The sequence below is a fragment of the Lissotriton vulgaris genome, chromosome 11 (assembly GCF_964263255.1).
Source record: "Lissotriton vulgaris chromosome 11, aLisVul1.2, whole genome shotgun sequence".
Taxonomy (NCBI): Eukaryota; Metazoa; Chordata; class Amphibia; order Caudata; family Salamandridae; genus Lissotriton; species Lissotriton vulgaris.
In genome coordinates, this window is record NC_141699.1 from 346,243,073 (window position 1) to 346,258,177 (window position 15,105).

Consider the following 15,105-nt stretch of genomic DNA (forward strand, 5'->3'; position numbering starts at 1 on the left):
ATACAAACGGCCCAGCTGATTCACGCGCATCACTTTAGCAGCATCGGTCACACAGGCTCTATAGTCCGCCTGTTTCAGTTCCAAGGAGTGTAGGAGCGCAGGCGTATCGTCCCCACCCAACTCACTTTCGAGTGTGGTTATTTCGGTCTCAAGGGCCAGCACAGCCTCTCTCCTAGATTTCCTCTCAGCAGCAATAAGAGACAGAGCGGATCCCCGTACAACAGTCTTGAAGGCCTCCCAGAGAACCGTAGGAGAAGCCACTGAACCTACATTCTCATCGAAGTAGCAATCAATCGCTTTAACCAAATCTGAGCGGAGCCGAGGGTTCCGAAAGTGCCAGGGCGGGGCAGGGGGAACTCTGCTTCCGGAAAGACCACCCACAGAAACCTCAAGCAGTAAGGGGGAATGATCTGAAATACCCCTGGGGAGATGACGAACTTCCCGCACCAAGGATAAGTTAGAAGTCAGCATAAAAAAGTAATCTATCCTTGAGAGGCTGCCATGGGCACCAGAGTGAAAAGTGTACTGAGTCTGTGAGGGGTGTAACGATCGCCAGACATCTACCAGACCAAAAGTTTCGGTCATGTCAGTCAGCCACATCTGTGACAAAGGCAAAACTCTAGGGGGCAGCCGATCACATTCACCCGACATCACTGAATTAAAATCCCCACCTATAATCAGCAATCCATCAGGTAGCCCCAGGAGAGTCTTGCCGAGGTCAGCGTAAGTGGTAGCCTGCAGGCCCGGGGGAACATAGACAGCAACTTTCACAATTAGCTTCCCCTCCCATCTTCCCGAGACAGCAGCATAACGACCCCGATCATCAAGGGTGACATCATCAATTTCAAGGGCCAAGGAGGATTTTATCATTATACCCACCCATCGGGAGCCGGACGTAAAACCAGCGTGTGCGACAAGCCGGTAACCTCGGCGGTCGAGAGCCTTGCAGGCATTACCAATTAAATGGGTTTCTTGGAGTAAAACAACATCAGGGGCGTGACGTCTTATAAATTGCAACACTATACCACGTTTAATCCTATCTCCCAAGCCATTGGCGTTCCAAGAAAGAACCTTCCATCACCCCCCCCCCCCCCATCCCACAAAGAGTGTCCCAGCCCAACCCCTTCCCGGAACCTCAGCACAAGGATGTACACAGACAATAAAATACCATGTGAAAAGAGAAAGAAAGAACACAAAACATAACCAAGTCCCCACCACCCACCCCCCAACCATGAACCCGTTACAACTCCCCCCACCCTGCACCCCTGCTGACTAAAGAGCCACCCCAAACTGCAGTGTGCCTGTCGCCCCATCTGATCTACACAAAGAAACCCCTGAGGAGGAAGGGAGAAACTACCCCTACCCGCCCCACCCCGGACTTAAACATAAAGCACATGATAAAAGTTACTCTGTAAGGATCACGATCCAAAACCGGACCCCGGGGGCCCAAGTTCAGTCCTGCGCCGTTGCGCCTCCGTCCGCGCCTCCGGGGCCTCTGCTCTCAGCGTCGTCCTTTGGCAACGAGTCCAACCAGTCACTGGCACTGTCCGGCTGATCGAAGAAGTAGGCACGTTCCCTGTATTCGATACGCAGGCGAGCTGGAAACAACATCGCATATTTTAGTCCCAAGTCCCTCAAGCGACGCTTCACTCCAAGGAATCCAGAGCGTTGCCGCTGCACTTGAGGAGTGAAGTCAGGATAAATCGAGACAGAGTTGTTGTCAAACTTCAACGGGCCGTGCTTGTGGGCGGCCTGAAAAATGGCGTCTCTGTCTAGAAAGTGAAACAGCCTAGCGATTATAGGCCTCGGGGGTCCCCCCGGCTTAACCTGCCCACCTGGGAAGCGATAGGCACGCTCGACCGCAAAGAACTTACTAAGGCCCGTGGGAGCGAGTTTAGCAACAATTAGCTCCTCAACCAGTAAATCGATCGAGGCAGCGCCACTGTCCTCCGGCACCCCGACTAGGCGGATGTTGTTTCGTCGGGCCCTATTGTCGTATTCCTCCATGCGTTTGGTTAGCAGGTCTTGTGATAAACGCTGATTCCCAATCTCCGATTGAGCTTCCGCCATGTCTGTCACCAGACTGGATGCTTTCAGATCCAGCGCCTTGACCCTCTCATTTGTCTTGGCTAAATCGGCTCAAATAAGGGTAACATCAACCGCCACTGTGTCTATCTTGGACAAGATGGCCTCATATTGCTGGCCCATATCAGCCTTGAGCCCCGCAATGGCGGCCAGTAGGTCTTGAAGTGATACTTCCGAAGAGGTCGCCATGTCCGTCTTTGGGTCTTCCAAGCCACGGCTGGCGGCACTGGGGGAACCTCTCGGCTGTGTGTAGCGATCGATCACGTTAGACTGGACCGATCCCCCACGAGTGGTGGCCTTCCTGCGCTTCTCCACCTCGGGTTTCGTCGCCATATTGAATGTAGCACCTCACTGGGGTCTCCCAGGTGCGAGAGAATGTCAGCGATCCTCGAACCACGAAAGTTGGATTCTGCAAGAAAATGTCAGACCACTGAGCCGGCGCTGCGGGGGAAGCGTGCTGCCAGTGAAAACACCAAGCCAGGACTGTAGAACAGGTCTCAGGCAGTCAACACAAGGGTGGACCAGAAACCGAAAGTGAAAGTGGCACACCATCGGTGAAGTAGATGCCAGGCAGTCGTTGTTGTTGCATTACTGCTCGGCCATCCAAGGCAGTAGAGTCCCCGGTCCAGTCCGGGGCTAGGCCAGAAAGCTTGAGACGACATAAAAATGGTCCCCGAAGTCCGATCTCGGCCCAAAAAGGATCAGCAGCATCAGTAAGAGTAACACTTCAAAAGCCCGTTGAAGTGACCAGGATAGCAGACGGATATATCAAGAAGGGCGGCGCGGTTCTCAGGAGCTCTCTGCTCACGCGACCATCTTGGATGTCCGCGTAGCTCCTCCCTCCTGAATGGGGATTTCTATTTGGCTGCAAACGATGGTGGTTATCCTCTAGGGTGCCTTTGTCCACAATGAACATGGTGGCCTGCAAGTCTATCTTCTCAAAACACCCCACTGCCAAAACTCTCTTCCAATTGAGTGTGGGAAGTTGACACCCTTGTACTTTCTTTGGTGTAGGGTAAGCATGATACAGTAAAGTATATATTTTATGTTGCTGGACTAGCGATTGTGGCCGTCTGTTGGACTCGGACTGGAGAATATACACATTGGCAACTTGACCAGTGCTAACTGGACTGATCTTGGCTGTCTTTCTCCTGAAGGCCATGAATAAAGGAGACAAAGGAGTTTAATGCACTATTCCCTAATTGAAAGAAGAACTTGAGTTTTGAAAAAGGCAGCACTTTTGTTGGCCTTGGATTCATTTGTGCATCCAAAGCCTCATAAATTAAACATTTGCAAACTACAGTGGAGTATAACTTCGTACTCCATTGATGACAGAATGATGTAGATCAAATGGACATCAAGGAGAACCAAAACATCAGTTGGTCTGATTACCAGGAGAAGGACCTTGGTGTTTCTACCTCCAAGATTGTCTAACAACTTGTATAGAGAGCCTGCACAGTTATTACGAAAATATTTAAACTATAGTTATTAACAAGGAATAATGCCGTAGCCTTTACATAAAGCCCATGATCACCTTTTACTGTGCACAAAAGGACCTGCTTAACAAAGTTGATCTGGAGAAAGTCCACTCTGAATATAAAGAAAGTCTGACCTGGTGTACACCTGAGGATTTCCTTTTGGAATGGTTATTTACCTCTTTTGACTGAATATTTCTATATAGTTTCATTCTTAAATTCCGGACTTTGTTTCAGAAGTTATGTATAAAACATCTGGTGAAATAAGCAAATGTTCAGAATAGATTGTATAACGAAAATGTATAGGCAGAAAGGTTTGGGGAAGTAGTTATTTTTGAATTTCAAGTTAACCTTGCAATTCCATCTGGGCATATGGACATGTGGGCATAATTTTTTTATTCACCAATATTCAACCCCTCCCCCCTGTGTCCTTACAACATTTCCTCCTTTTGTCACTTTTTTTATACACTTTGAGACATTAGCTTCCTCTTACTTTCTTTAGCAGTATCCTGTTCTTGTTTGCTTGTTTTCTATCTCTTAACTACTTTCTCACGCATTTGTATCCTGAATATATAAAGGCAAACTAAACAGTTAATCCACAAGCACTCAACATTGTCTCTTCCATACTTTCCTAAATGCGGTGTACCTTGATTTATGATGGGTTGTAGGATTATTATATTTTTTCTCTTTTCTCTTCCTTCTTTCGCTTGAAGAAATCCCAGCAATACATAACCGTTTGATCAAGTCGCTGAACTTAAAGCTACTGAGGGCAACTGAAGATGTTTCCAAAAGTCCAAATCCAAGTGTCCATGTTGGTCTGCGCCTGTCTAAGGAGCACAACCTGGAGAAAGAGAGCCAGTACTTGGAAAGGCTCAAGTTGGCCTTCCAACCCAGTGAAAGCAGGTACGGTGCAAAACGATACACAAAAATATTTGTTCAAGGTGTATAGTTCAGAGATTTCCTTGTCGTAGTTGTTGCATACACAGATACACAATATATTGTACTCTGATGGCATGCGTAGAGAAAGTTGCACCATGGATAGGACATTTCTAATACATTCACCAATAGGGATAGTAGCTGATCAGGCACCTCATACCTTGTTTCACCAGAGTCCTCTCTAGTGGAACCTTCCCTTTCCCACATGTCTTGAAGTACTTCATGTACAGTGAATATGTCTCATGAAGTAAGTTAGCCAAGATCATTCTTAACAGCTGTGAAGTTAGCTCCTAAGACAGAAAGGCTTTGGATCACTACTGATTTGGGTCCGTTTTAATCCTTTTAAAAGAGAGTGATAAAAGTCTTAGCTTTAAGATGCTCAGTTAAATTTAATGAAGTGCATTTTGTAGAACTGTAAATGTGTGTACTGGACATTTATGGTTGCATTACTTTTTCCATTTTGTTATGATCTTCTCTTTCAATCAGATATGTTGCATCAGTTAGGAGTGTCGCCATGTCCTTCCTTCACTGATATAGCAGAGAAACAATATAGTGGAGATGTCTAGAAAGCATGTATGTTGCTGAACATTGTCACTCATGTTGAAGGTTTCGTTGTCGGTTTGTTTCCTCTGCTTACAGCACAGACATGAAGCCCCAGACAGAAGCCAGTACAGGCCAGCTTGCCCTCTATCTCCTTGCTCTCAGAGCCTCTTGCGAGGACATTAAAACCGAGGAAGCAAGAAAACTGATCACCCGTCTGAAGCACCAGCTGCATGCAGAAAAGAAGCAAATAGGTATAGTGTTTGGGGTGAAAACAGTACAGAAGGGAATGTGTGCTTAGGAAGGCTGAATGAGTTTAATGCTGGGAGAAAGGTGTGCAATGTGTAGTGAATGAAGGCCGTGCATAATGTGCACATTGCACAGGGAAAAAGTACTGTCCGAACCCTTTTCAGAGGGCTTCGGGGCACACAGGGGCTATAGGGCCCAGCTGTGGCGGTCAAAGGCCTTTTACTCCTGATGTCCCGAGGCGTGACCTGCTATGGATCCTGAGCACACTCAGTGGTAGCTGTAGTCAAGCCATCAAGGCTACCAGTGGAGGAGGGTGTTTGGGGAGGAGGATATAGATACAGGTTAGTGAACATGACACATAACTCAAATGAGCAATAAAATCAATGTCTAGGCAAATACTTGGTTTTGTATGAAAAAATAAGTCTTTTATTTCTAACACTACACATGCAAAGGAATAGGTCATTCAAAAACAGCACCACAATTCCCCTTGAGGTCAGGGCTCTAATGGTTGTCAGGTGAATCACTGTTCCACCCTTCATGTAACATGTTCGAGGTTATTCCACATCCAAGGAGTGCATATTATTAGCCCGTACTCAAGAGTTCCTCTTTGACTCTTCAGAATGTAGTCAAAAGTATCTGTGGTCCTGCAGCACCATTAGCAGTGAGTCCCCCTGGGTCTAACTGGCCCAGTTCATGTCTTACCCACTCTCAGCTTGGAGGAGTTCAGCAGTACAGTGGGTGTCCTCTTTGCGGGCACCCTCGAGTCCTGCTCTGCTCTGTCAGAGAATTTCTGAGTTTAAGGTTGAGCTTTGCCCAGTGGGGGGAGGAAATACATTCTTCAGCTCCCGGCTGGAGCTCGGTGAGGGTGCAACGTCGTCCTTGGCAATCCTCAATCAGTCAGGTGCTGTTCTCTCTCATTGCAGATCTAACCCGCCGCATGTAACCTCAATCTCTCCCTCAGGCGGCCGCCTGAATCCCTCTGCAGCATTGATACTGGCAGCTCCCCCCCATGTATATGGTTTGCCGCAGTACTATATATTATGGGCGCAGTCTCTCTAGCTGCAAGTGCACTCGCCAAGACAGTTAAGACTTTGCGCTTCTCACAGTAGCAACTTTACCGGTTACCCACCACCTGTCATACAGGGTCAGAGCTGCGTGACAGTATGGATTAATTCTGGTCCGCATGGCGCTTCACTCACGGCGACCCTCTACCGGCATCCGGAGTCGCCGAACTGACACTCCTGCACATGGGCAGTGACCCAATCGGACGATGTCTATCTGTGAATTCCTGATTTATAAAAAAACATTGTCATTATTTTCTGCTGTCCATCTTTGGACTTTACAGCCCCGCGGCTCAAGGTTGATTCGCCTGAATTCCTGTGTTTGATTGCTACAGTGAGCCTCAACATTTAAGTATAGTAGTGAACAGTTATGCACAATCACCTTATGCATCAGGTGCGAGCTGAAATATAATTATTTTAAGACTGTAGTTCCACTTCTTCATGCCACCAATTCAGTGCTTTCCTTGAAGAAAAGACTGGATCGATGTTATGGCCAATATGCATTCCTCCCTCCTTTCTTGGTTTTTAATGGCTACTTATTTATAAACCATCAGTGTGTGCCCTGCAGAAGTTAGGTGGTCGGCTGATCAACGGCACTGAAACGCACATCTGCACCAGCGTTAGAGCCATTGACACACCAATCTAAAGTGACAGATTTACCCTGTATGCCAAAAAGGAAAAATAGACAATATATATTATATGTAATGAGATACTAGAATAGATGGGCTTTTGATGTTTCTTTGAAATTGTTTATTTTTATTAACCCCTTCGATGCGCCCGTCCCCCAACGGCCGTTGCGAGCACTACCTCCATAGTGCTGCGCACGTCCGTTAGCCGACGCGGGCCTGCCCACTCAATTAAACCGCTGCACCACGGCGTAATTGCGGCCGTGGTTAACAGGTCTCTTTGACCATTGTTGAATAGGTTGGAAAGGATGTTCTCTGCTATGGTACTACACACGATTTGCTTTTATAATATGAATGATTGATTGCAATGTCTTGGTATGGATGGCATGTGTGATATGTGATTGTTTGAAATTCATATTTTGAAGGGTGGGAGGTTCTAGACTGTCTGGAAAAATATAGGATTTTTTCTATGTATGATTATTGAGTATCTTTGTGATATACATGGTAAAAGAAAGACAAAGAAAACATTTGAAATGTAAATAAAACATATGTGAGAATTTTTTTAATACTTTAAAATGTTTTGTGTGCTCAAATATATATTGCTGACTCTATTAGAGCGTGCCTTGGAGGTGGGTTTTCTTTTTTGTGTGTGTTTGGCCTGCATCTTGAACCCAGGACCACCAGAGTGACTCCAAGGGCTAGTTGGCTGGCTTCCTGATCAGAGCTTAGGGACAGAAAAGGCTCCTTCCCTCTAGAACGCTGCATCTAGACTCCACCTGCCGTGAGTCTTGCTCCCCAAGTGGTGCCATCAGAGTCCTAGACTCTTCTAAGTGCCTAAAGGTGCTCTGCCAGGACCGAGACAGTGTGACACAACGCCTCACAGCCCCGCATCAGTACCACTGCTGCACGAAGCACCAGAGGGGAGTCTCTTAAGTCGCATCAGTGTTAAATGATGCTTAGCCAGCAAAAGTGACTGCCCCACAAACTGTGTCTACATTACTGGTAAATTCATGATACTGTCTTAGTGTCACGTGACATAGGCACTTCCGTCATCGGACACTCATCTTTACACCTTAGACCAAAAAGATCCCAATATGGAGTAGACCTTCTGAAACAAATATGTCTCTGGTGCACAGTGGTCTGCACACATAGAAGTGCTCTTTTAAGAGAACTTTATAATGATGAGAGGGGTAAGGTGTTATAATGGATTATTGGATTATTTGAAATCTAGTGTTAATGGGAACATTGTTAAAATGGTTGCTTATGGTGATCTCTGTGGATCAGTCAATAGTTCACACTTCAAATACCTTTTCCGATTAGATTTAGCTGTAAAAGGGGTATAGCCCCCTAAATTCTGACAACACAGCAATTAACAAGTGGGATTAAACATCCACCATCAGCAAGTAATGGAGGAGAGGATCAGCTTTTGCGGAGTCATGTCTCTAAGAGCCTTCAGTTGAGTCGCGGATCTAAGTGCCTGTCGAAACAGCCATGGTCTGATCCAATTTCTACTTCGACCTAAAAAACTCTTTTACAAATACCTCACCATGGAAACAATACCCCTAGCAATTTCTCCACAGCTAGTATGACCACTAGCTCTTTGAATGTGGATTAAAGATGCAATGAAAACTGTGTGTTATAGGTGAGGGACAGCGCAATTATGCTTTCAGACAAAATAATACGATGGCTTATGCTATAAGGTTCGCACATCAAATACATGGTCAAAGTAAAAGGATACAAAGTCCTGTAATGGTAAAGACTGTCCCTATGGTGGAACTCTCTTGGTACCATTCACCCTGCCACTATGGGTGAAGAATCTGTCCTGGAGCAAGGTCACAGCCTGATGAGCTATAGAAAGAAAGTATTCCGAAGCACACCCCAGTCACAGATCATTTATTCCACCGTTTTTTTGCTCAGAACGCTGCCCCGGTTTGGACCTAGCCATATTCAAATCAGTCTTGTTCCTGCTTAAGGGAGCAGTCTAGCCTGAAATGCCAAGCCAGGTCCTTCCTGGTCCGGAAACGAGCATCAATGTGTCCCGTGGTCACTGTGCCACTGGATTCAAACTTGCTTGGCTGATGAGGGGTGGTACCCCGAAACGGTCCCAGGATGCTCGTTTCTGGTCCAAGTAGGACCCAGCCTTGCAATTCGGGCTAGAATGTTCCCATGAGGAGCAGGGTCAAGAATTATTTGCTTATAGCTGGGTCCAACCTGGGGTTACGTGGTGGGCAAAGAAACAATGGATTAAACCCAGATCTTTGTGACTGGGGGTGAATGTTTGCATTGTTCAGCATTCTGTCCATCATCTGACCTTTTTGCATGCTTTAATGGCAGCAGCACTGCTATCTCTGATCCAATTCCTACCAACCATATGTCATTCAAATGATAAATGCTTACATCAAACACAATGATATATTTGATAATCAACATAGTTGCAGCATCTACTTTAGTTCCTGGCTTGACCAGTGTTTGCCTTTGGTATTAGTCAGTTGTGCAGACTGTGCTTGACTTCCCTAGGCATGAAGCAGAAGAAAGAATGTGCTTTGCGCATGATTTTAAGGGTGTAGAGGTTTTAAAGAAAGAAGGTGGCACATATTTTCTGGTAGGATCAAGGTATTTCCTAATGATGCCAATAAGGCTTAGCTGATTCCCTATTATATTGTCTTTCCTTTACACAGTTGATTCATATGTGGCATGTAAAGTAGTTGTCTCTTGTGAAGATGGCCGACCATGAAAATTATGATTGGTAGTGGTACTTTATTATTTTCAAAAGGAGGGGGTGTGCGCATAGTTTAACACAGTCCAAAAAAACAAGCTTGTAACCCTTAGGAAGGCATTCTCCAGGAGTTTGGCAATGGTATTCTGGTTGTTGATCTCTTCCACATTTTATAAAACCAGACCATATTTAATGTTATACTACAGCTCTCTGTTGTATGTCTAGGTTTTGTCTTCATCTTAAACAAGAAGCTAGAGAGTCAGATTTAGTGGTCACATAGCACACTCTAGTCTCCTCCAGTTGACTCTGATGTTTCTGAAGCTCAGTCTCATACTTAAAGATAAATGCCAGGTTGCGAGCATGTAGATCAGCTGAAAACACCCACTTTCCCTGAGTAAGTACACCAGTAAGCAGAAATGATTGGACTGCCGGTGATGGTAATCTGGGAAGACACAGTGAAAGGGAGAGAGAGAAACACTGAAGCTCACTCCCAGGTACATTTCTTTCAGTCAAGGTACAGCACAGTGTAACCATTATGTTTCAAAAATAGTTTACTCTCATCTGATGTAAAACAGAAGAGGTTTGGAAGAGTATATTGAACCAGCCGGAGAAAATATGTAATGACGTAAAAAGATGGAAGCCTACCAGTTTTTGCAGCAGAGATTGCTGTGTTGAGCTTCAGGCCAACTAGGGATCCAACCATAAGCCCAGGGTGCGGCCACAAATACACTGGGTAATATAGCACTACAAGAGACGAGCACACCAACAAATGTTGTGAGGAAAAAGAAAATAAAGCACCAAGAAGAAGCGTGACCAGGGGAACTGAAAACAGAAAACACAACAAACGTGAGGGACAGATGCGAGTGTGAACTGGTACATAACAGGAGAGAGCATGCAATGAGTGACGTGTTACCAGGCAACAACTCTGAGCCTTGAATGATCTTAAATAATAGTCTACCACTGTTTATCTGGACTTGACCTTAACCCCAGGAAGTGAGTATGTGAATTTGTATACAGTTAACATTTTCGTGTTACTGATTCAATGAGTTCCACTGATGTTTCTTCCACTGTTTCCAGCACCCACGCGTGCTACGTTGCCTGTGCTTGTCCCAAATTTCCACAGTATATCAGAATTCAGAAACTCAACTCAAGTTATCTTTTGATGTAGATGGATGATCCTCAACACTGCAAATGTTATTCATCTCTCTTTGCATGACTGATTTGCTAGTAGACACCTGCAACTACAGTTGAGATTGAATTTTAGAAATTCACTTGATGCTGCTCCCCATACCAGAGTTGAGCAGTTACTGGCAAGCCTGAATACTTTACTTTGAGATACTTTGTGAAGAAGCTATATTAGCAGAAGCAGGCTCTACATTGGATATTAGTTATACATCACATGCTGCCATGGTGACTCTTAACAATGGATGCCTGTCCTCCAGATGAACAAGAGGTCAGCTGTGTCTACTTAGAAGCTGTTAAGTTGGATCTCTCTCTCTCTCTCTTCAGGGGTGGCTTATTAACTGATTTGTATTATTCAGTCTATTCCAATCGAAATGTGATCCCTGAAGCGGTGATGTATGCTTGTCAGCCAGAGTAAGACTGATATTAATCTGATCTTTGAAATTCTGATGATAATCTAGTGTCTGGAGCCTCAAGATTTGTACCAGATAATCTGATTTGGAAGGTTACATATCACCCAGAAAAGAACATGTCAGCTGAGAGTGGTAGCTTCTCTCGCCTTCTGCTTCTGTGCCTTACCTCAACCCTCTAATTTTTCGTACAGCATGCCATATGTATTGCCTGCATCATTGATGTCTGGTCGCTGACCCATCTCCATTCCTTTCCAACACCTTGAGAGTCAAGCTTAGTTTAACCATAATATGAAACTGTATACAGGACCAGCTACTTCCAACTCTGTGATGCAGCCGATGTATGAACATCTCTTCATGATCTGCATCAAACCAGGAGCATAGTCCCAGTCTCCAGCCAGGACACAGTTAGTCCTCGCCAGTGCTCACCAGCCCTTGTTCCCCTGCAGATTTATCCTCAGAGGCAACTTCTTACAGGAGAATATGACAGCGGTAGCACATCATATGCTCATAACCATTAGCAATGGAGCAGACCCATACCTGGGTATGTAGGAAAAAGGCAGAACTGCTGAAGTGTGTGAGGTGAGAAATTAACCAGTCAAAATCCTGAGAACCCTATTTAGGGTTTGGCGGATGGGATACCTCTTCATAAATGTGGCTGATATCACATCTGTCATATTACAAGTGTCATAGGCTATAATACTCTTGTAATGTAGCGAATGGGCCATTTGCCATGTTTGTAACAGAGTATCCATCCTACAAAATAAAGCCATGAGTCTGATTGAAACATGGCAGAAGTTTCTGCCTAGTCTTCTGGCACTAAATGATTTGCATCTACTGTTTAAGTTACTTCAAGGAAGCATTGCAAATGTTTGCTATATTGCTAGATTACTTCTTTGAATCAACTTCTCTAAGATCATGATGGGTTTCCAGCAAACTATCTCCTTAATTTTATTCACATTCATCATCAGCCAGTTGCTCTGTATCTGCTTATAAATGACCGTTAAGCAATACTTAATCTTTTTCATTGACCTATTCTTTTGCATGTGAAATATTTAAATGTAACAGAGCAACTGGCTGCACACTCCAGGCATTGTATACGGAGTACAATTCTTTCTCTAAATCCAGCAGTAGTGATTTCATTTAACCTTATCGCATGTGTCATTTTGCAGTTGAAATGGACTCTCCCATAACCAGCTACTTCCAGTATAGCCTGGGGATCTTGGCACTGTGTGTGAACGACAAAGCAGTTGACATTCATGTGATACAGAAGCTTCTCCGTGCTGAAGAGCAACAGAAACTCATTCTTGAAGGCGAGCATTCAGTAGGTGAGTGAAGTTTATGTATCAGGCTGCCGGAGGTGGGGAATACAGAGGGAGCAAAACCGTGTTGAGGCATTTGAAAATCTGCTGGGTCAAGACCAGTGGCAACCGGCACTGATCGGGGGTGGTGGGATGGGGGTGGAGGTGGGGTAGGAAGGGGAATGTAAAAATCCAAACAAAAAAAACGACTTATCTTATCGCCACGTCCCCCATCTCTGCATCGTCTCTCCTCCTTTGGACACAGACTGAACAGCAACCAGGTAGCACACCCAGACTCCCCTGACCAATCACAACTCTGCAATGCAGTGTTGTGATTGGTCTGATTGCAGTGATTCAGCACTCAGACGGAGACTTTGGGCCCGGGCATGTTCTCCACGCCGGCTGTATTTCAGCCTGCATGGAGAATATGCAAAGGGTGCATAAATGTTTGTCCTGCCCCAGAGTGCCTGCCAAGCATTTATGCGCACTCAGAGTGGGCAAACCACTCCTCCCCTGCCTTGCTCTGAGAGTAGAACATCCTGGCCCGCCCACCCGCAAAGCAGCTGGAAACAATAAAACAATAATAACAAGTCATCATTTTCATTTTCCTTTTGTCACACTGCTTAAAAGCATTGGGGCAATGCTTCCCCGCCTTAGGAGAGAAGCTTCCCCTAGTCAAGCTATGGAAACAATATATGGCTCTCTCCGTAAAATGTCGGTTACACACCCAAGAATTTGTTGGTTTACGTCAGAGCACAAGTGGTTAAGGTACCATTTCAGCGCTGTAGTGATGTTTTTCTTAGGATTACCTCCCCTTCACACAAAAATTGGTATAATGGATTTCCAGCTTACATTTTGTTGTATCACTTTGAAAACCAATTGGAGTGATGGGTTGTATTCTTGAATTAATCTCGGCAACTGGCAATTATTCTGAGTCTCATTCCAGTACATCTGGTTTTTTTTTAATGTTGTACTTACACCTCTCACAGAAACCTGCCATTTACAAATCAGTCTTGGTCCTGCACCAGAGCTGCCAGTCCATACCCCTTTTGAATGGGAACACTGGCAACCACAGTCAGGATTCAACCTTTTTGGGCCATGCCAGTAGAGTGTAGCGTGAGTACTAAGAATAAGTGAACATAGGACTGGCATCTATTTATACCCATCACACTTAGGGCTTCTCATTAAGTAAATTAAAAAAGTGGGTGGGTGGAACGCATTAATTAATCTCAGCCATCACTTTGTTGTTTGTTGCAATAGACACACTTAATGCATTGAGTTACAGGGGTTCTGTGCTCACTGTGCCACAGACCTCAAGCTATAGCTCACTGATATGACTAAAGTAGATGGAAACCAGGCTGGGGCTGGTTGTGTTCCCATCTGAAGAGGATCTGGCCTGGTAGTTTGGGTTGGACTGGTCCTCTAGAACACTGATTTGGATATTACAGGTCTTTATTTTAGAGTGACATGGTGGTTGGAAAACAGGGGTCTGAAATGTGGCCTCACGTGATCGCCATTGGCTCAGATTAATTCAAGCATTCCTTCCATCACCTTGTTTGTCGCACAGTGAAATGCAGACTGGCTGCTGCAAACAGCTAATGCGCTGTTCTCAGTGCAGGCACAGGTTTACATCTACACTGGGAACAGCACATATATTGTTACAGAGTGCACTCCCCTGGTCTAAGCCCATCATGCTTAGTTGAGGCGCCCAGTGGCACAGACCAGGACCATTCATCCTGTCTGTAATATGGTCCCATATGTCACCAAGTCTGTAATATGGCCCCATACGCGTAGCACACACATGTGTGGTCCAGTTGACTCCAGCACTCATCCATTTTTTTAAAATATACAACTGGCAGCCTTCATGTATGTCTGAAACATTAAATTGACAAAGGATTTGTGTCATGGTTCCTAAACAAATATTTTATGGGTAGAGCTGATAAACAACCACCCCATCGTGGATACAGCAAAAAAATTAATTGCCCATAACTAGAATCTTGCTGCCACCACAGTTGGGGACCATGTAGCTTGGGTTGAGATGGTGGTAGCAGCTCTTACTTTAAATAGGGTACACTTTGGGTATCTCTCAGACATCAAAGCTCAACTCAAGTGTTGACCAATACATAGAACTCAGTGGGCTTGTATAACTGTGGAGCCTTTTGGCAGAAAACACAGGACTATACAGAAAGTGTACAAGGGCATAGCAGCACAGCTTCACAAGACCATTCAGAGGATCTTTGTTCCAACAAGTAATGAGTGGTACATCTAGTTGTGGTCCCCCTTTATGTATGTAGTAACTAAGGTTGTTGGCCACTTCTTAAGTTGTAGTGAAAGTCAGAGCTCTGTTTCCCATTCGTATTCCTTTCCACCTGTGTAGAGCTTCACACCTCACCTATTCAGAAACTGTATACCTTTGGATGGTACAGGAAGGACTTTGTGTGTGTGTCCTCCTTCCCTCCAACATACCAGTTACACCAGGTTAGCCTGTGTCCTGAGACAGGCAACGCTGAGCAGAAAACCTGTA

The 15,105-nt window shown here is 45.1% G+C and overlaps 1 protein-coding gene across 1 annotated transcript in view; it reads left to right on the top strand.

Annotated features, from left to right (window-relative positions):
• The window catches only part of TCN2 (transcobalamin 2), a 153,993-nt gene that overhangs the window by 69,360 nt on the left and 69,528 nt on the right, over positions 1 to 15,105 (top strand). The window contains exons 3-5 of the mRNA XM_086943302.1: positions 4,274 to 4,463; positions 5,136 to 5,290; positions 12,453 to 12,608. Coding sequence (XP_086799428.1) covers positions 4,274 to 4,463; positions 5,136 to 5,290; positions 12,453 to 12,608 — 501 coding nt within the window. The remainder of the gene's footprint in view (positions 1 to 4,273; positions 4,464 to 5,135; positions 5,291 to 12,452; positions 12,609 to 15,105) is intronic.